This window comes from Apis mellifera, linkage group LG2 (assembly GCF_003254395.2).
Source record: "Apis mellifera strain DH4 linkage group LG2, Amel_HAv3.1, whole genome shotgun sequence".
NCBI lineage: Eukaryota > Metazoa > Arthropoda > Insecta > Hymenoptera > Apidae > Apis > Apis mellifera.
This window is the reverse complement of record NC_037639.1, coordinates 11,703,912-11,724,898: the sequence shown is the minus strand read 5'-3', so window position 1 is coordinate 11,724,898 and position 20,987 is coordinate 11,703,912. Positions and strand designations below refer to the sequence as shown.

The following is a 20,987-nucleotide window of genomic DNA, read 5'->3' as shown; positions in this document are numbered from 1 at the left end:
CACGCTAGATCGGGCGTAAAAAGGGAGAAAGTTATCCGGGAGGGAACGTTTGAAACTTTTGCACGAGTTCGGTTCATCATTACCGGAAAAGAAACGCTCGAACTTGGTCGTCGTTCGAATCGGGGAATCCTAGAGAGTTTCCTACGGTATAAAACTCTCCTCCCTCCTCGTCTTTCTCCCCTTCTTCCCTTTCCCGCCCCTGGGATACTACCAGCGGCAAAAAGTTCATTTAAACCGGTCGAAAAACCGGCGGTACTTTCAGTTTCTCTCGAAATTTCATTCGTCTCCTTGCCGGGCGGATTTACGTGGGAGGAAGGGGAGAGGGAAACGCTGGACGCGGGGCGGTAACTTATTTACGGGCTCTTTATGCGTCGCGAACATTTCAATTCCCGCTTTAATCTTTATTTTCCGCGCCACGGAAACACGGACGACCTCGAAATAGTGTAACTTGGCGAAATAGTAACCACGATGAAAAAGTTTAAGATGAGTATTTTCGATCTCCCAGTTACGCGAGCGTGAAAATGACGGAGAGAAAAATTATTATTTCTTTTTTGTTTTTTCGCGGATCAACCAGCTGTAAAATCAATCTGAAATTTAGAAAGGGATGGAAATGTACAGAGAATTGTTTTGGAAATGTAGAGTGTCTCCTCCGTTTTTTTTTTTGTTTTGTTTAATAATATCGGCAATTTCCAACGTCGGATAAAATAATAACCGAAAATTATATTTGTAAATTGTATTTAACACATTCGTTATACATTCGTGACACATGAAGTGAGTGCGTGTTCTTCGCGACGAACGTTGCTTATTAATTCTCCCGAAATTTTGTCGCATCCGACGAAGATAACGTTAAAAAAGAACAATTACATTTGCTCGTTAATTACAGTTTCCTCATTTTTTTCGTATTATACAAAATTTAATAATAAAAGCGTTTCCCTTCCGCGATAATTTGATACGATAAAACTTCAAACTACGTCGACAATCGTCAGTCAAGAAGGAATAAAAGTTTTGCAGAAAACTTTTTCTTCCTTTTTTTTTACAAATTCAAAACTTTCCAAGATCGACGAGTTAATATTGTTGTTACCAAATTCTCACATAAACCGAGAATCGAAAAATTCGAGAAAATATCACTTTCAATCGAATATTAAAAAAAAAAAAAAAAAGACTTCGGTTGCATCGGAGTCGAATAAACGAACGAGTTTAAAAATCAACGTTACACACCGTTTAACCATCGACGAGCCCGTTAAAACATTCACGGTTACACGGGGAAACGAGGACACTGACCTTTCTCCCAAGTGATGCTCGCTATTGGGAAACCAGCGACCGGACATTTGATGACGGTGGTCTCGCCGGCCACAGCGGCGTAGTTCCCCATCGGGCGTACGTGGGGCAGGCCGTAAATGTTGAGACGAGCCGAATGGTGTACCTTCGCCATCCGGTTCGCCGCTGTGCACCGGTACTCCCCTCCGTCCTCCACGTGAACCACGCTGATGTTCACGTGCGATATCACGTCCCCGTGCACCGTCACATACTGCCCAATCATAAACCTGCGGACACGCATTTGCGGGGGGCTTATGTAAATGTTACGCTTGCGTGTTGTTTCCTCGTTTCGCGAATACAGAGAGAGAAAGTGAGAGAGAAAAAGGAATTCAAACGACGAGCGTCCACCAATTTTCGGCTCCAATTTTCCTCTTAATTACGAATTATATTTATAAATTCGACTATTTTCTTCTTCTTCTTTTTCGTCTAAGAGAGGTGTTTGAATAATAAAATTCGCATGATGCGGGAGAATGAATAGAAATATTAAGGAGCACGTGCATTTTATTATCGGGTTTAACGGGAAGCGAAAAGGCAAAGCGATGGAAAATCGGTCGATAACGAAATCGTTATCGAGTCGATCGTGTCCAACGTCGTAAATCAAAAATGGGCGGCGGAGAAGAGAAGAAAAGGAAAGGAAAGATCGGCGCCGCGTTATTATACACACATTATTAATAGCGTGGACGCGATCCCGTCAAATCTATCATTCTAAATCGAGCGGGTCTAAAAAGTTTTAGACTAGAGCCCGGTTGATTGGTAATTTTCCTCTCAATTGGTTCAGAGAATCGAAGCCCCCAGGGAGGTATCGGTTCCCACGGGATCTGGCGTTATAACGTGGGAGCCGGTCTGATTTCCCGTCGACCGTAATAGCCGCGGTTTAATAACCGAAAATAATTGTGTACACACTATCCATCGATTTTTAAGGAAAGAGGAAAAAGAAGAAGAAGAAGGAGATAATCGTTTCTTCCTCTCGATGAACTTTCTTCCCCTTCGTTCCTCCTTCGATTCTATAATTCCAATCTTTCGAAGCCGATGTTATCCGTATTTTACCTGTCGTTCTGCGGAAGAGGGAAACCGTCCAGGGTCCAGGAGAAGTGCGGCGTCGGGTTCCCGGTGGCGATGCACTTGAGCGACACCGAAGGGCCGGGCTGGATGGTCTGCTCGATGAATTTGTACAGAAGCTGCGGCGCCGCGTCTGAAGAGCGAACCATTAAAGTTTTAAACGCTTCTCGATCGTCGTGACGGCGGAACGTCGTCGACGAGCAGTTTTTATAATTATGCAAACGACGACGCCGCCGCCGCCGCCGCCGCGCCGGTAATGGGCGTTAAAGCGGGTCGAAAGGTGAGCGAAAACGTGGAATATAATTTTCTTGCGCGTGACGTTCTTTCTTTTTTTTTTCTCTCTCTCTTTTACAGATAATCCGTCACCTTCGAATCTACGCTCATCGAGCTTGCAATTAAAAAGAGAGAGAGATAAAAATTACAAAAAAAACCATAAAAAAAAATTAATAACAAAAAAAAGGGAGAAAGGGAAAATATGCCGGCGTATAATTCAGTTGGGTTATTTCATTCCAGGTTCGTTCATTTGATCATTTCGATGCAAAATCGCGATATATTTTTTTTTCCTCCCTCCCTCCCTCTTTTCCCGTGCGAGGGAGGAGAATCGTAATTCGACGAGGGGTTACACGATCCTATTCCTCTCCTCTCCTCTCCTCTCTTCCCCCTTCCCCGCTCGGGATCGCTCGCGGTGGAAAGCTAAATAACATATCCAGCAACATTTACGCCGGACCAGCGTGTTTCAATTTCAAACCTGGTCGAATCGATCGTTGCGGAATTTGCCCAGGATGTATAGAATCGGCAGATTTCGAAATAATTCAACGTTGGGGACACGTTGGGAGGGGGAAGAGAGGTGGAGGAGGAGGAGAAGGAGGAGGAGGAAGAGGTACACGGTGTAAAGCAGCTAAATGCATGCAAATTATTCACGGGGATTTGATCGCGGTGGCGAAAATTGAAAGCTTGTTACCACCGTATTCGGGAATTAGACAGCAATTTCTAATAAATTCATCATCCCGTTTACGGGCTCGAAACATACGGGAGGCCTTCGATTCTACCTTCGACAATAACAAATTCTATTCTACGCAAACTTCTACCTTCCGACGCACGTATTACACGCACACATCTCCACTCTACTCCAACCCCTTCTAACGTTCAAACTAACGGAAACTTTAGCATAGGTACACACTCGACGTATCACGATGATGATAACCTTCCTCCTCTCTCTCTCCACTTCCACGGTCCCATCCGAATCTCTCAAAGTTGCAGGGGGGCAACGAGGGATGGTACGAAATTGGCGCGGGGTCAGCTAACGAGCAGGTAGCTGGCCGGCCGGCTGGAATATTGGCGCGTTGCACCTGGGTGGTTGCAGGTGGGTGTGTGGGTGTGGGTCACGCACACGCAGGGGAGGTGGGCGCACACGTTCCGTGGAAATGATCCTGGCTCGCCGCAAGGCGGGGTATTATGCACGCAACATTTACATGACAAGAGCTGTACGCGGCCAGGTACTATCGATCTGCGGTTTGACGCCTGAACTCGAGTGCCGCCTAGTGAATTAACCCCAAATTATAGAGCCGACAATAACCGAGAGCTGCGCGGCTGTTTGCTCACGGCGTAAATCAGGATGCCGTATTGCCGGATGCCACGCCCCATTTTGCCGGCCGCGTATTATTCTCCGCGCCCGTTGTCATTCAACCTTCCTCTCCCCCCCCTTTACCCCGGTGTGTCCCGATTATCGAAAACTTTCAACGACAATTCCACCCGCACCCGGGTATATCGGTCCATTCGCGCGTCACGCGATCGAGGATCGACTTGGAAGACGTTCCACGTCACGGGGAACGAGATATCGTTGGTCCCGAGAGGGAATGTTATTGGAGAAAGAATTCGAGCAGGGACGAGTTAAGAGGATACTTTTGTCTTTTTCGTTTTCGTCCACGCTTTGGGATTGTTACTTCTTCTTCTTCGAGGGGGATTTTTAACGGGTTCGACGATTCGTGGTAGATTGTATCGTTGAGCGATAAAAGAAATTTTGGATCGTCTTCTCGCACCGTTTAAAATCGATAAAAAAGCACGTATAATTTCTAATATCTTTCTATCAAGATTTTATTCTTGGATCGAGTAGAGCCACAGTGGTACGAGTCGATCATATCACGGCCGCAGTAGAGAGAATCGATCGATCGTAGCCATTGTTAAGAAACCATGGAATCATTAATCGTTCTTTCCGCGATTATCCTCGAAATCGTTATTTCAACAAGGATAATCTTTCGAATTCTATAGCGCTCGTACACTTTTCGATCGCTCTGTGATAATAACGACGATTGTTCGTATTTTAAAAAAAAATAACTTGATTTCCATCGTGACGTGTTTCATTTTCTGGATCGCGGCGTGGAAATCGCGAATGAATCCCCGTTGATAGGAAACAGAGCGTATCCAGAGCGGCGCGATTTGCGATCGGGTAATTCGACAGGAAGACATTATTTACCGTGGCGTGATTGCCGTCCCCTGTAAACGCGTTAAAGCGATATAAATAAAATGGAAGTTTGCCAGTACCCGTTCCCCCCGATTTCTGTGAAAACGGCGACGGGACGATGGTATATTAAAGCGCGAAATCGGATCGGAATTCGCGCCTCTCCTCTCTCGTGTTCATTTAAAAAAAAATGAAACAACGCCGAGAGTTCGCGAGTACTCTCGAGTCCTGTTGGAGGCGAGAAAATTTAACGCAGGCATTCCTCACGAAATATTTCCCAATTTCACGTGCGGCGAAATTTTCTCGCGGAATCATTTGGATTGCCGCCAAAATCGGCGGTTATTCCCTCCCCTCTCTCTCTCTAATTCTTTTTTCACCGGCCATATGTACTTTCCATAAACCGTTCTGCTTCCTTTCCCCCACTCTTCCCGCCGGCAAAATAAATTGAAAGAAGGAGAGGGAGGGAGAGAGGAAGGAAAAAGAAAAAACACACAACGCGATAGCGGATGGAAACGTTCTACCTACGTTACGTTGCGCGTACGTACATCTACGTACATCTGTTTCCCTCTTTTCAAAGACTTGTTCGACATCGTTACAAAAGTTCGCCGCTTTGATTCTTTCCCTTTGTTATCCGAGAGGATTAGTTCGCTTCCAATTATTTCGAGTTACACAAAGCGATACGCATCGAGACGAAGAAAAAAGAGAGAGAAAGAGATAGAGTGCATATGTGAGAAAAAAGATATTCTCGAATCTTTTATTTTTTTTCAAATTCACGTTTCACGATGGATGCATAAATTATTTAGAAGAATGATTATTTAAAAGAATGTCGCGTGTTCGTGAGAACGAAAGGACCCTATAAACTGGTGGTGACTTATCGGCGAGAAAAGAGAAAGTTATTAACCGGGCGAGAATGGAACGAGTTTTCCACCCTGCTGAAAATTCCAACGTTTAAAAATTTCCACCGGCGCGCAACGGGCCGACTGAAAAATAGCGTGGAGAGTGGATGGAAAATGGACGCCTGTCTTCCTTCTCTATGCACGACGAGGATATCGTTCGATGCACGCGAAGAAACGTAGTAATAGCGACACTCGGTTCGAACCGATCGCAAGTAATTACACGGCGAAACTTAAAACGAGAAGTTATTAGTTTTTTCACCGGCTTTTGACGTTTAATTGACGTCTGTCGATTGCAAAGTTGTTACGGCGAAAGCGACTTTCCCCGCGCATTATAACGTCACCGTTATATAATCGGGCGAAAGCAAAAGCATTTCCTTTAATTAAAAATCAACATTACGCGCGCCGCCCTCTCAACCCCGAACCCCAATATTTCTTGTTTGATTCGTTTCTCCACGATATATTTAACGCGCCTCGAAACGACCTCGTGGCAACGAGAGAGAGAATGGGGAGAGAATTCCCACGAGGGGAGAGGATTGAAAACGAAGACGTCGAATACTCGAGACACCCGATCGATGAGAAATGTTGGCCAATGGCTCACGCGATATACGTACGGAGCCGTACGGGACAAAAATAGGGGTCGAGTACGTTCACGCGCTTAAGATGGTCGATCGTTTCGAGGGAAACGAATCGTGTCACTCTCCGCATAGTATTTAAAGACACCGTCGGAATATTCGGTTCACGAAGCGTCATTCGTCCTAGCCACGAGTTCGTTCGCCGCTGCTTTTTCACGCGAGAAATTTCGAGCGGATACCAACACTTTTAACCAACCTTCTCATCCCTCTCAGCCGGTTGGCGATGCGTTTCTTTCACTTCCACGAGCTGGCGGCAGTCTCGCCCGGCTTCCCACCCTCGTGACTAAGACAAATGGCATGTATTTATTTCACGCCACGCCAGCCAGTGGATTTCTCCTTTCTCCATTATGCATCGCCCTCGTTAAGCATTTTTTTCTCCCTTCTTCCCCCTCTCCATGCCTTTCCTCCTCGTTTTTCTTCCCTCCCTCCCTCTCTCATCGTTTCGTCGTCCTTCCTTCTTCGATTTTTCGTCCTTCACGCGCCTTCTAACCTCCTCTTCCATTCGTTCAGCCTTTCTTGTCGTCCTTCTCGAAGCTTCGAGCTCGTTTCGCACGCGAGCGTGGGCCACACACCGCGGAGACGACGAGAAGAAATCGACGCAGAGAGGAAGCGGCGCAGCAACGAAAGAATTCGGTATTATTGAACGGGGGAGACGCGAGTAAGGTAAGAACGGAGAAAGACACTACCCCCTTGGATAAGTCGAGGAATGGGGAGAGCAGCCGGATGCGACGAAGCGTGGAATCGCGTTGCCAGGCTGGATATAAATTCCAGGTGAAATTCTGAACGAAACTAAAGGGTCCGGGGAATTTTATACTTTCGGTTCGATATCGGGTCGGCCGTTGTCATCGTCGTCCAAGGACCAAGTTTCGACGTTCGTTCTTCGCCTCGATCGAGAGAGAAGTCCAACTTTCCCGTTATTTTAATTAAAAAATATTTAACCCCCATCCAAAAGAAGGTTAAGAAGAGAGCGAAGCGGGATAAAACGGGATTATTGTAATACGTATTTCCTTTTTCTTTTAATAGTGTTCCAGTGGACTTGGTTTCGCGAATGGTCGATGAAAAGCCGTCCAAAATAAAGAAAAAGAGAGAGGAAAAAATAAAGAAAATGATACAAAAGTTTCGCAATGGAGAACACCCTTCGTTAACTGTGGTCCGATAATAGCTTTAATTCAGCCTTATTATTTTCAAACGGAACTTTTATAAAACTTCTATGAAGCTCAAGTGTAACCCGCAAGCGAGGCGTTATATATAACCGATCCGTCTATCAGTGTCCGGCCAACGGTTTAAAACGCGAAGAAAGTATCAGCTGTTAACCGGACTCGGGATATATATACCACTGTTAAATTTTTAACTTTCGAGGAGGGCAATTTGGCGCCAGTAGCGGCCGCCGTTTAACGGCAACCCCGAGATCTCTCGTCCCTCTTTTTCCTCTTTTCCTTATCCACCCACCCAGTTCTCATAAAAACACAGGCGAAACCCAGGAAAGGGTTTAGAATTAACCCTCGAGGACTTTTTTCACTCGGACCAAGTAGCGACTCGAAATGATTCTGTAAGGTCACACACGTGAACGAGGTAACTCACACTTTTCTTGACGAAGAAATAATGCAATGCTATTTTCTATTAATTTGCTTTTACTATATAAGAAAATCATTGGGAACAAATAAAAACTCACCCCCCAGACGCAACTCGGCGGTCGCTTGGACCATCTCGTAGTCGTTCTTCGCGAAGCATTGGTACATCCCCTTGTCGTCCCTCACGACCGAGGAAATGCGCAGCGTGGATCCGTCGTTGCCTGTGATCTTGCTTCTACCAGAGGCGCTCTCTCCCACGGGAAGCCCGTCCTTGGTCCAGAATATGACGGGGATTGGCTGGCCGGTGACCGAGCATTGGAATTCCGCGTCCTTGCCCAGGTCGACGGTCACCTGCAACAGTTATCGATTCCGGTTACGTTTAACCGGCGCACGTACCCCAATAAATGTCACTTTTAATATCCCGACTGTCCTTACAACTTAATATCCGGGGAAAAGTTGCCTGCGTCACGATTCCGCCTCTGGAATCTGCTTCCAACGACAGCTGCTGTTCCTTCGAACATCCATTTTCACATATATATACACACATACACACACGAAGCTGAGGAAGGATTTCGAAAAGCTGACCGTCCAATACGAGAGTATTACGTCTCGCGCGATTCTGCACTCCTTAACGAATCATCGAGCATGGATTTATATACGATGCGTGGTCACACGAACGATATATCGGCGAAAATTGGTTGGCTCGAATATTTCCGCGTACAAGATGGAATAATAGCGAGCTTTGTTCCTTCGAGGCTGTGCGTTTATCGATTTCTTCATTTCGAGCGAATACTTTGATCGATCCACGAAAGGCATCCTTTTGATCCCTGTCGAAATGGCGCGTTGAGAAATCCGGGAAAGATCTCGTGGAAAGTAAAAATGAAATCTCGTTGAAAGAAATATGTAGGATAATGCAACGAGAAGTAGTTAGGGCAACGCAATAGTTTGGTGGAACGCCGATAGAAAACGCCTAACGTGCTTAGAGGCAACGACAGGGGAATTCGAATTCCAGTCGAGTGCGGGCTGGCATACCGGGCCGAAATCGAATGTTCCGTTGGCTATTTCATCCTTCCGAAAGAGCTTAATCGCTTCCGGGTCATCTCCCTTTGATCAGTTCCCCCATCTGATTTATCATTAACGAGAATCGCTCGTTCCCCGCAAAACCGGGTCGCGCATTCAACGAAATGATCGATAGAAACACGAAACGGAGGAATAGGTTTCAGAGAAGAATTCTTGGATTCTTGGATGCAAGCTTTTAACCGCAGGGAGGGAAAGTAAACCGAGTGTCTTTTGTCGCGTTAAAATATCCAGAACATGCGTATTAATCTCCGTTCTGTATTAATCCCCTTTTCCGATATTTCCAACTCGATAACGGGTCTAATTATCAGGAAATAATCGTGCTATAAACGAGAGAGCATTATCGACGTAACGACAAAGCAAAGGAAGGATTAACTGTAACGAGTGGAAAAGAGGTCGACGTAAAGGAGGGGGGAGAGGAGTAAACCATCGAATTCGGATTCGACGGATCGAATGGCCTCCTACCTACTGCCATTTCCGCACGCGTCTTGCGTCTCGCTTAATTGATCACCGATCGAGGAAACGAGGCTTTGATCTCGCCAGGAATCCGTCTTATGTATTATTGAAGAGGCTCGTTTATCCAGCGTGGATAGTGACGCGCAGCACACACGCGCGTGTATACACACGGCCAGGACGATTCTGCGCCCTGATTACCACCGATACATCAATACAGAGAGATAGATGGATGGATGGAAAGAGGGAGAGACGTGTGTACGTACGCGCTGTGCATGCGTGGGCGTGTAACGCACACTTCGGGCCGAGTAACGCGGCCGCCCTCGGGTCATGAATTTCGAAAGCGGTCTCTCGCGCGCGACAAAGAAGAGATCGGCGGCGTATATTCGAGCGTTGCACACCGTGGAGAGAGAGAAAGGAGGATTTTTCTGTATGGAGAGATTTATATATTCATATTCCGCGATCGAACACAGGAACGAATGATCGGGAAAAATTGCGGCTGGAACCGAGTGAGTCGACCATCATCGAGGCTACGGCCATTAAATATTGTCGAGAAAGGAGTGCGCGCACGAGTTGGCTCTCGCTTGGCTTCTTTTGTTCCACGACCCCAAAGGAAACTTTCTTTCAAACCGAAGACCGGTTTAAATATCCTTTGATACGGTATTCAAGCAGGCCGAGGAGGAAGGAATGGGAAATAAGACGCGCAAGGATGGCGCCTTTAAAGGCGAGCGAACGAGGTTGGCTGGAAGAGGTGAGGAGAGAAAGATAGGAGGGGGAAAAAAAAAAAAAAGAAAGGCGAATCCGCGAAGGCGTCGACGAGTCGCACCTCGTGGTTCCTTTTGTCTCCGTTCTTCCTCCTCGTCCACCTTTCCTCGCGGCGTTATTACGACGACCAACGATGCGTTTACATCGATATAAACGCGATACGTAGCGGCGAGATCCCTTCTTTCCAACTCTGTCTCTCCCATAACGGATGAACGAGGAAAGAAAGAGAGGATTATTACGAGAATTTGAAGAAAAATAGGGGCAAATAATCATAAATTTGGTGGAAACGTGCACGTAAGACTGTGTACTTACGGCGGAGTGGAATGCAGTGGAATTTTCTCGATTCGCTACGCTCGCGAGAACGTCGTCAAGTGAACGTTCCATAGGATCAGACGAATGGAAAGATCTTTGTTACGCGCAACTGAATAAATCGGATTGTTCCGCTTTATTTTCTTCCTCCTTATTTATTCTCTCGTACTCGACTCGACTCGTATCGCTCGCGGGGGAAACATGTTCGGGGGAAAAATTCGGGGGGAAAAAGGGACGGGTTCGTTGATCGACCCGTTTATTAAACTCGTTTCGACGATTCATTCGATAAGGGGAAGCGATATCCATATCCCTTATCCCGTAATTATCCCGTATGAAATTGCTGACCGAAAAATCGATTGCACGAAGAAAAGTTGCAGCAGTTGGAAAGCGGTTGCGTGACGGGAAGACGGGATGCTTTTAATAAAACGACGACAAAGTCGACCGCGTTAATGGAAGGAAGGACGACGCAGGAGCGAGAATGGCAGCCAATATACCAGAGAATCCCTCCGCAATAAGGCTTTCTTTGCTGATGATTGCAAAAGTTATGCGAGAACCTTCCGGCTCCGAATGAATGCTATTTCATCGAGTCCACGATCCCTTTCTCCTCTCTCCTCATGCACACACGCTTCATTTCTCCCTTTCTTTACACGATTCATCGATTAGTCATAGATCTCATCCTCCGTGTTTCGTCCTTCTTCCTAATAATCTAGCCCAAATTTCTATTTTGGGATCAAGTATCGCGCACAGTTCATTTTCACAGAACTCGTTCGAGGGGATTATTTTGCAGGGATAGAGCCATACGACATCGGGTTAATCGAACGGTTACATTTTGAACAGGATATTTTGAAAATATCGGGCAAATGGAACGTTCCATGGGAGAGGAGGGAAAACAGTAGACGAGTGGATCAACGTATTTCCACCCTCCCTCCCCTTTGACGTTTCGTTTCAAACGTTATTAATTATTCGGCTTTGCACGGGCAATCGACGGGCGGGCGTTAATACGCTTACAGCGCGACCCGATGCGCGTACCGACGCACTGCGATTCGATCGGGATATGCGATTTGCGTGGTCGAATTGCGCGAATTTTTGCGAATTCAACCGAGGGGAGGGATTGATCCGATAACTTTTCCACGCGGCGAGGAACGGCGACCGGTCACGTAGACGCGGCTTCTCGTTGAACCATGCCGCCATCCTCCACTTACCTCTCCCCCTTCTGCTTTCCTCTCGTGATCGATCCATCGAGCCAAAGAGTCATCCATCCCGTCCGGCTTCTTCTCTTCTTCTCCTTTATTCCGCACAATGCCAAAAAACACGCGCGACGAGAACAATTAGCGAGAACAATTTTCGTTCGTAAAAGATCAAAGAAACGGGGGAGAAGTCGCGACTACACCCCACCATCGAACCATGAACGTTAATTAACGCGAGTTAATAATAGTAATCATCGAGGAGATTGGAATCTCGTTCCATCCAGGAACGAGTTATCCTCGTTTATTTCTCGATATTCGCTACGAGAACCGTGTAGCAAGAATTAACCCGTCTCCTTTGTGCAACGATGCCAACAACTCGATCATCCCCGTGTTTACTACCGTCGCGACGCTCAATTATACACGTCGGTGCGAATTAGCAGTTAGGCCAAGAAAATGGAATTCCCTTAATCTCGTCGTCTCACGGCTTACCTCCGTGCAATCGGGGATACATATTTATTCGGATCGTCGTCGTCCACCGTTTCTCCGAATCGGAGATAGAAGAAGAGAAATAAGGAGAGGGAGGAGGGATACGTCTCATCGATTTAACAAAGTCGCGGGGCAACGAACTGTTTACGTCGAGGAGGGGAGGGGTGGTTTGCAGAAACTGTTTTTGAAAATAGAAACGGCGCTCATTGAGAAGCTTTAGACGCGTTGACTGGAAAAGGAACGGGGATGAAAGGGAGGAAGGGTGGAAAAGGAGAGAGAGAGAGAGAAGAAGAGAGAAGGAAAGAAGGAACTCGGGAGAGAAAGAAAAAGTAACCCGCTCCGCGGCACTCGAGTTGTTTACGAAATAGAATAAAGGAGAGGTAACCTGTTGAGGTATAAACCGGATGAAGAGGAGGAGCTACTTATCATCGAGAGAATCACGATCTTCTTTGCACCACGATTCGAGAAACGTACGTGCAATCCCTCGGTTGAAAAATATATTTTCATCCGACGATCTCTACTCCTTCTTTCTTTCGAAAAATCGGAAATTCGCGGGGCGGAAGTGGCCGAGACGGGGGGAGAAGAGCGTCGCGTTCGTTGGTCGTCGCTCGATCGAGAATATCGGCGCGACACCCTCGAGATTTCTCGAAGGATTAGGATTATCCGGCGAAGGGTGAAACAGGAAGGCGACGAGCGAATCGTTCCACTCGTTTCAGAAATCCAATCGATGTGCCGGATAGAATGCCGTTAACCTGTTGAGACTTGGGACAGAAGAGAAGGGAGAGGAAGTAGAATTTTTCGAGGATCTCGCGCGCGAAAACTTCTTCGTTTAAATAATCGTGGTGCCGTATCGCCGACTGAAACCGACGGAATCCGGATCAAAGTTGTCGTTCGAGCGGATAAAAAGGAATCCGATGGTCGGTGATATCCATTCGAAAGGAAATGGATGGTAACCTGTTGAAACTGTTGCCTCTTTCAAAGTTTAGCTTATTCGCGACTTTAAATCTCTTCACGATCACGGGTAAGAGCATTTTTTTTTCTTCCTCTTTTTTTTTTTTAGAGAGATTCGCATATTTTGCTCGCAGTTACGATAAAAGATGCGGTACACGGTCTTGCACGATGTATGGGGTAAAAGAAATTAAATGGACGAAAGGAATCTCCGCCGAGAGGAATAATTCGACGGGTTACAAAGATTAAACGAAAGTAGCCGAACTAACCTGTTGAAGTATCAAGCGAATGAAGAGGTACACGTATTTTTTATTCCGGATAAAGTTTCTACCATCCTTTTAATTACAAATTACACTTCAAACATTATATATATAATCTACGTAATTACTCGAATCTTTTTCGAACCATAATATAATGCATTCTTTTTTTTAAAACGCACTCTAAGACGTATTATCTTTTTCGAACCATAATATAATGCATTCTTTTTTTTAAAACGCACTCTAAAACGTATTATGTTTTTCGAACTATAATATAATGCATTCTTTTTTTTAAAACGCACTCTAAGACGTATTATCGAATTCGAAAGGGTGAAAAATAAGCGAAATACAAGCGATATAAAAGTGTGAAAAGTGAAACGTTTTGAAGGCTCGTGCAAAGGAGCAAATATACGTTCACGAAGATTAAAGTATCGAAAACTAACCTGTTGAGGCACCAGGTGGATGGAGAGGCTGCTTATAATGGAGACTTCCAATTCGACCATCTCGGAACCGGCCGTATTGTTGGCGTGGCACACGTATCGCCCCGCGTCCTCCGCCCTCGCCGACTGCAACACGAGGACCCCTGCTCTCGCGTAGATCCTCTCCGAATTGAAGATCATCGCAGTCCCCGTCACGGACTCGCGAAACCATAGATACATGGGTGGCGGGATCCCCTGCGAGATGCAGGAAAGGACGATCGTCTCCCCCGTCCTTATAGGCGCTGGACTCACTCGTTCGTTGAATCTCGGCGGAACTGGCGTATGAGGGTCTGAAATAGAAGGGAAAAACTTCTTTCGATTTTTATCTTTTTTTTTTTCTCAAGCAGATTTAACAATAATTTTCGATATATATATTTATCGATTATCAGGAGGTGTTTGATATTTTTTGATTGGTTGGGATTCCAAAGGAAAGATTCTTATTGTTGAGAACATTTGAATCTAGATATAGTTTACAATTTTATAATAAAGCAGGGTATAATAATAGTCGAGCACTTACTACCGTTCTTATATTTCAATTGCTTTTTCCTGTAAAATTTATCGGAAAAGTGTCTCTAGAATAGCTTGATGAATATTTGAAAAGTATAAAAAAATAAAGGTTTAATTTGCACGGGATGCGATAAATATTGGGACACGATCGTTATTTTCGGTCGTTTCGCTTTAAGACTTCGAAAGAAAGTCACGCGAGCGGTTCGTAGTTTGACCGATTGGAAAGGTTCGATCGAGTGATTCGACGAGGAAAAAGTTCGCGACTTTGGAACTACTGATGCGTCGCTTCAAGGTTCGCGCGTTTCAACGTTTCCCGATGAATCGTAATTAAGAATAAAAAAGGAAGGGGAAATGTACCGTACATCTTTCATAAATTTTTCCACGATCCTCTTCCCCCTTGATACCTCGAAAATGCATTTCGAATATCTCGGAAAGAAATCTCCGCGGAGATTTCGTTGAAACGGGTCGCAAAGATCTCAAGGTATCAATTTTTCACAACCGTGAAAGACCTTCCTTTTGTCGCTGTTACGTATTATTCGAACCGCTACGCTCTCGACAAATTTACATTTATTCCCGCTCTCCCCTTCCGTTTACATTCTACATTTTTCCCCCATTACTTTATCGCGTTAATTACACGCCGTGACAATCGCACGTACGAATCTTTATTATTAATCCGGGATACGTTTATCCCGGAAGAAAATTTAAAACTCATCGAGTCCTCCGCGAGTTCGGGACATCGTTACGATTTCAACGCGTCCGTAAACATTAATATCGTTTCGATTTAAATATTGACGCGTAATTGCTCGTCCCGCGCTTCTTTTTTTTTTTTTTTTTTTTTTTTTTTTTTTTTTTTTTTTTTTTTTTTAATCACCAGATATGCGCGTAATTGCGAAATGACGAAGATACGTACACATACGTACGTAAACCGCGAACACCGCGTTAAAATTGACCGTCTATGATCGATCGAAACGCCCGTTTAATAACGCCCGTATGCGCCACGTACGGGCAGCATACGTATAATGGATCTATTTCCGCGTAAATCGATGAACCTTCCCCCACCTTTCTCCCTCTCTCTCCCTTCCCATCGACCCTGATCTAAATAACATTGGTCTAAATAACGAACGAGGAATGGTAATGGCCAACTGATCCATTGGGATCTTCGACCCCGATATACACCTCGGCCCTCGCCAACATTTTATTTTCGGCACCGATTAAACGGGGCACGGTGTGTTTGTCCAAACCCGGGCGAGCCCCCGCGATACCCAAGCTTTTTACGACTTCACTATTTTATAATAGCGCGCTCAGCTTTGTCTGGTCGCCGTTATTATTGTAATTTAAGCTGATGGCGTATTGATCGTCGCCCGCCTCGTCGCTCTCCCTTTTCCTCCGCCTCTCTTTGTCACTTTGCCTCTCTATCCGTCTCCCTCTCTCCCTCTCTCTCTCTCTCTCTCTCTCTCTCTGTCGTTGCCTCTCAAACGTTGTCCCTCTTTCTCTCCCGAGGCCACGCGGCTCTTTCTCTCGCTTCTGCCAGCGTGCAATTCCAGTTGCCATATTCCACCAACGCCCCGCCACCACACCCTTGTTCATACTCCCGCCGCGCCCGGTTGCACCACCCGACTCGTGCATATGCACGCTCAAAACTTTTTATGCCATTTACATCCGACTTACGCCTCAACGTCAGCGTCGTTCGCAGCGTTGACGGTGACCGGCGTGCGGAAAAAGGAGGGGAGTGGGGAAAAGGAGGAGGGAAAAAACGAGAGGAGAGAGAGAGAGAGAGGGAGGGAGAGAAAGCGCGACTTCGATGATCGATCGATACTCGAATTGAGAGAGAAAGAGAGAGAGAGAGAGAAAGGGAGACGAAATAAAAAAAAAAAATATTCGCTCGCCACCGTTTGCTTACAACGACGAGTAGTAGTGGCTCGATCAAGCGTTAATAATTCCATCCTCTCGTTCTCGATAACTCTACCGTGTCTCGTTCTTACTTTCGACTCGTTGCATCTTTGCACCGTTTGAATAGCTAATCGGATGGATTGCCGATCAACCTTTTTACACGCATGAAATATTTCTCCATCTCGATGCACGATACGCGTTGAAAGAATAGGAACTATTATGATTGGCAGATAGTTTGCGAAATAGTTGGTTAAGTAATACTTAATTGGACCGAAGTGTAGACAGAGTTATTTTCATCGCGAATTGGAGAAAAGTTGGAAACTTTTAAATTACCCTCCAGCGACTTCTAGAAATCACTTTGACTTTTCCTTAAACGATCTTTAACATTATTTCCATGCTCTCTCTATATGTACAAATAACATAGATGAAATCGTTTCTTTCTCTCTTTCTCTCTCTCTCTCTCCAAGTTCCGGATATTTAAAGTTTAATAAAAATTTCAAAAAAATCGAGGTCGAAAAATCGGTCACGAAAGTTGGAAGAAAGTTCCCTCCCAACTTTTTACACACACACACGCGCGAAAATTTCTTCCGGCAAATTCTTCTCGAAGGAAGAAGGACTTCTTTCTTCCCGGCGCAAACGGAACGCGGTCGCACCACAGCCGATCTGTCCGCAAAGTTGGAAGAGCGATCTTCGCCGGAATAGTCGGCGATCCCGCGTGGAGGAGAGTTTCAGTTAAAAAATTGAACAAGAGAGAGAGAGAGAGAGAGAAGTTTAATTAATAGGCGGAGCGCGGCAAGTGATTTCCAAGTTACGCAAACTCATCGGCCGAGAGGATGTATCGAGTGGAGCGGATGGAGACGTTTCGAGCGGACAGAAACAGTGCGCGCTCAAACGAACATCTTGATATCCTTTGAACCATCGCTCATTGACTATGTAATCCAGAGGTTCCGCGAGCACTGGGAGGGGAAGAGGAGGAGGAGGAGGAGGAGGAGGAGATGGATAGAGGGGAGAGAAAAAAGCGGGAGGGGATGAAGGGAGCGGAAACCGCGGCGGAACGATGTCCAATTAAACCTTTCGAGCCGTCGACTCCAATTAAGACTCTATTAAATATACACCGGCCGTGTGTATCGTTGGCAAAGCGAATTTCAAATGGCGCCCGCTCTTTCTCATGTATTTACCTGGAACAAGCAACTTCACCGTGATAAAGTTGCCACTAATTAGCCGTACAATGTGTCTCGTGCCGACCATTGCGAGACGCGCGCACTTTTCGCGTTCGCCTCTTTCCGCCGCTCGAGTTCTTCTACGGGAACCACACTCCTCCTTCTCCCTCCCTCCTCGTTCGTTCGTTACGACCACGCTATACGCTACGTCCCTTGAACGCTTTCTTAAACGCTTGCGTTTAATATTTCTCTCTCTCTCTATCAAGAATGGGGGAAGGAGAAATATTTTTCCTGTTAATCGCAATATCTTCGAAAATATTGGCAGAACAAACGAGTTTAACGAGGAAATTACATTATTTTTGTAAGTATATGAGGGAATTTAGTTATTCCCATTTGCCATACATGTATATTAACGCTCGAAATTCTCCTTTTCTCTCTCTCTCTCTCTCTCTCCAACGAAGATTTCGAGACGAAAAGGGTATCGAGTCGTAGCGACGACGTTGGGTGCTCGGGAATTAGTAGATCGTTCAGGCTTCATTAATTAGTCGACAACTCCGGGGGGATTTCTACGTTAATTGGTAGCTATATTACCAGCAACCGTATTACGTCGTCGACTAATTACGTCATCGAAGTGGCGGCCTCTCGAACCGATAGAGCGCATATGTAATTTAATGCCGGCCCGCTGATTGCCTCAGAATTCAGGTCACAACACGCGCGCGATGCCGGACCGCAATTTGCGCGGAAGACGTACACGTGTTTCCCTGCGTATTGCCGGCCCCCACAATTTCGAATAATTATATCTCTGATTTATACGGGCCGACAAGTATGGTGGTGGTGGAAACGCCGCCTCGTTTTACCCTGCCGGCCATCCCACCGGTCAAAATTACCAGAGATGTTGGAGTCGAGGGGAGGGGGAAGGAGCATATTCGAACAAAGCTGTAACTCAACGGGAATATTAGATTAGAAGGATCGAGCTCGAAACGAAGATTTATCACGGCGTGAATGGGCTACGAGCAAGTTGCGCCAACGATGCGCCTCGACCTTTGGGAATGTTCCTTCCACACTTTCGCCTGCCTGCTCGAGACGGACAGTGATTTTTCACGAGCTAAGACGTGCGTTACACCTGGAAGTATTGGAGTCGAATCTTTAATAACAAATTACCATTTTGCACCGGACTATTTTTAAACAAAAATTTTCAACGGAAGCACAGAGGTATTTTTAAAAATCGCTGCATCCATTTCTCTTTTCGTATAACTCTGTGTCACCGCCTCTTCGACCTGTACATCGTTCCGTCATCGTTTCAAGAGGGGTATACGGAGGAATCATTGTCGCGACACAACGAAGAAGGATAACTCGGCGGTATTCTCGGTGAACACGTGTCCTAACACGTTCTCACGTAAAAGCTGCTTAATGTCTAATCCCGATCGCTCGACAACAGCTTCCCCACGCGTGAACCGTTCTCAGCGAAAGAATCACAGATTAAAGCCACTCGAGCTCCCGAGTTTTAAAGTGATTTCTCGACCGCCACGGGGATTCCTTTCGACGAGAGAACCTTTCTTTCCAACTTTTTGGACGCGAAATTCTCGTCGCGATTCTGATCATCCTCCCTCCCTCCCTCTCTCCGAAAAGATTTACCACGCGTTCTTTTTCGAAAGTGTCGAGAAAAAGTCTCTTTCCTTCGAGTTTCCAATTTTTTTTCTCTTTTTCTCAGTGGCTGAGAAATAGGCGCCGCGCGGATTCCGGTTTGTTCGTCGTCGCGACATAAGGTATTTACGTACTTACCCCACCGTTATGCATCCCCGAGTGTATCTGTCGGTGCACAAACTCTCGAGTTTGGAGCATCGCGCGCAACCGGGCAAAAAACCGGTGTATAAATAAACAAACTGTCGGCGAAAAAAGGGGAGAGAAATACGCTGAAACGGCGTCGGTGGAGAATGGTTGCACGTTGCCGAGTATGTTCCCCCTTTTGTTAAATTAACGGCCCGCGTTCTACGCCAGCTTGAGAATTAACAAGTAGGTATATATATATATCGAGGCGTGAAGCTTTAAGAAGATCGATATTCCGTCCCTGATTATACGCTGACCTGACCGTTCAAAATTCGAGACGAGACAAATAACTCGCTGTCGTCGATGAATGAATCACGAAAATATGTATCTTGACGGGTGAGAGAAAGAAATAAAAAAAAAAAAACGACGCCTCGACCGTCGTTTGTCTTCGTCAAACCGGGTAATATCTCTCGCCATCCTCCTCTTCATCCCCTCTTCGATTCGAGGGGAAATTGGATACGTTCTTCTTAACGTCTGATTCATACTTCACGCGCTTCTGCCATACCTTAATATACAATTTCGTAATACCCCCTCTTCTTCTAAAGGATAAAATCGAATTCGATGGATTCGTTAGCGAAGTTCGAGCAAAGGACACGCGATTATTCCCCAAGGGTGGTTCGAGGGGACACGATTTCCACCACCAGCTGCCATTCAACTATCGGCCACAACGATAATCGGCCGAGTTGAAGGATCCTCCCCACGGAGGGACCACCACGGAGGAGAGGAAAGGAGGAGCATTCGGAGCTCTCTCTTCTTCCACCGGTATTCGAGCTGCTCCTGCATTACTCCGTCTTACTTCCTTGCAAATCATCACCGTATTCGGCGCTATTTCTTGTTCCCCCGAATATACACGTTTACGCGATGGCCGTGTATATAGGTGCATAAACACACAACGAAGGCCAGAAGGAATAGAATACGCGACGCGTCTAACCGCGCTTGCACAGAGGAAAAGAGAGATACACAAGTAGGTTGGGCTCGATAAGATTGCGGGGTAGCGAGCGAAGGGATTGGAGCCGTGATGGCTGCATTGTTTCTTGCCGACGTTGCTCCGCAGACTGGCTGCATCCTGCTGCCTCTGTGGATTGTACTTTGCGTTTTCGTCGAGTCTCCAATAGGGGCGATATCCAGTCCCGTCGTCGTCGTCGTCGTCGTCCCCTTCCTCGTCCCGTCGTCTTCTTCTACCTCCACTTCTTCCTCTACCTCCTCTTTCGCTTCCTCCGCAACCTTCCGTTTCTCTCTTCTTTATCTTTTCCACCCCTCTTCACTCTCCGCCTCTCCCCTCCTCGCCATTGACCGGCAAAAAAGCCACGGGGGTATCGTAAAAGCGCGCCGCGAAGGAACTGCTCCTCGCCTCGCTCCATGGATTTACCCTCCCCCCAAACTCGAACATTTTTCCGCGAGCTGCCAACCAAAAGGAGAGCCTTTAAAGCACTTGGAAGTAATACAGCAAACGTGTGCTAAATCCACCACCCCGACTCCTTCTTCTTCCTTCTTTTTTTACCCCCTTTTTTTACCCCCACCTCACGATTCCTTATTTCCGCAGGAATAACGAATTCCTGGAAACAAATCTGCTATAAATCTGCATTTACAATTTCCAACGCTGCGCTGTTCATCATAGCGATAACCCCCGAGGTTCACCAACTCTCTCTCTATCTCTTTCCTCACGTGGTGTCGCGTAATTTCGTGGATAATTTACACGCGGTGCTCGT

General features: G+C 46.2%; 1 protein-coding gene across 13 annotated transcripts in view; it reads right to left on the bottom strand.

Moving 5' to 3' along the window:
• The window catches only part of LOC408688 (Down syndrome cell adhesion molecule-like protein Dscam2), a 114,829-nt gene that overhangs the window by 21,762 nt on the left and 72,080 nt on the right, over nucleotides 1-20,987 (bottom strand). For 10 of the 13 annotated variants that reach the window (XM_026446417.1, XM_026446414.1, XM_026446419.1 and 7 more), the window contains 4 exons: nucleotides 13,859-14,184; nucleotides 8,035-8,284; nucleotides 2,365-2,509; nucleotides 1,282-1,544 (listed from right to left, as the gene is read on the bottom strand). In XM_026446417.1, coding sequence (XP_026302202.1) covers nucleotides 1,282-1,544; nucleotides 2,365-2,509; nucleotides 8,035-8,284; nucleotides 13,859-14,184 — 984 coding nt within the window. Of the gene's footprint in view, nucleotides 1-1,281; nucleotides 1,545-2,364; nucleotides 2,510-8,034; nucleotides 8,285-13,858; nucleotides 14,185-14,411; nucleotides 14,441-14,763; nucleotides 15,210-15,311; nucleotides 15,331-20,987 lie in introns of those variants that run through there. The other 3 variants (XM_026446425.1, XM_026446426.1, XM_026446423.1) reach the window with 3 other exon arrangements.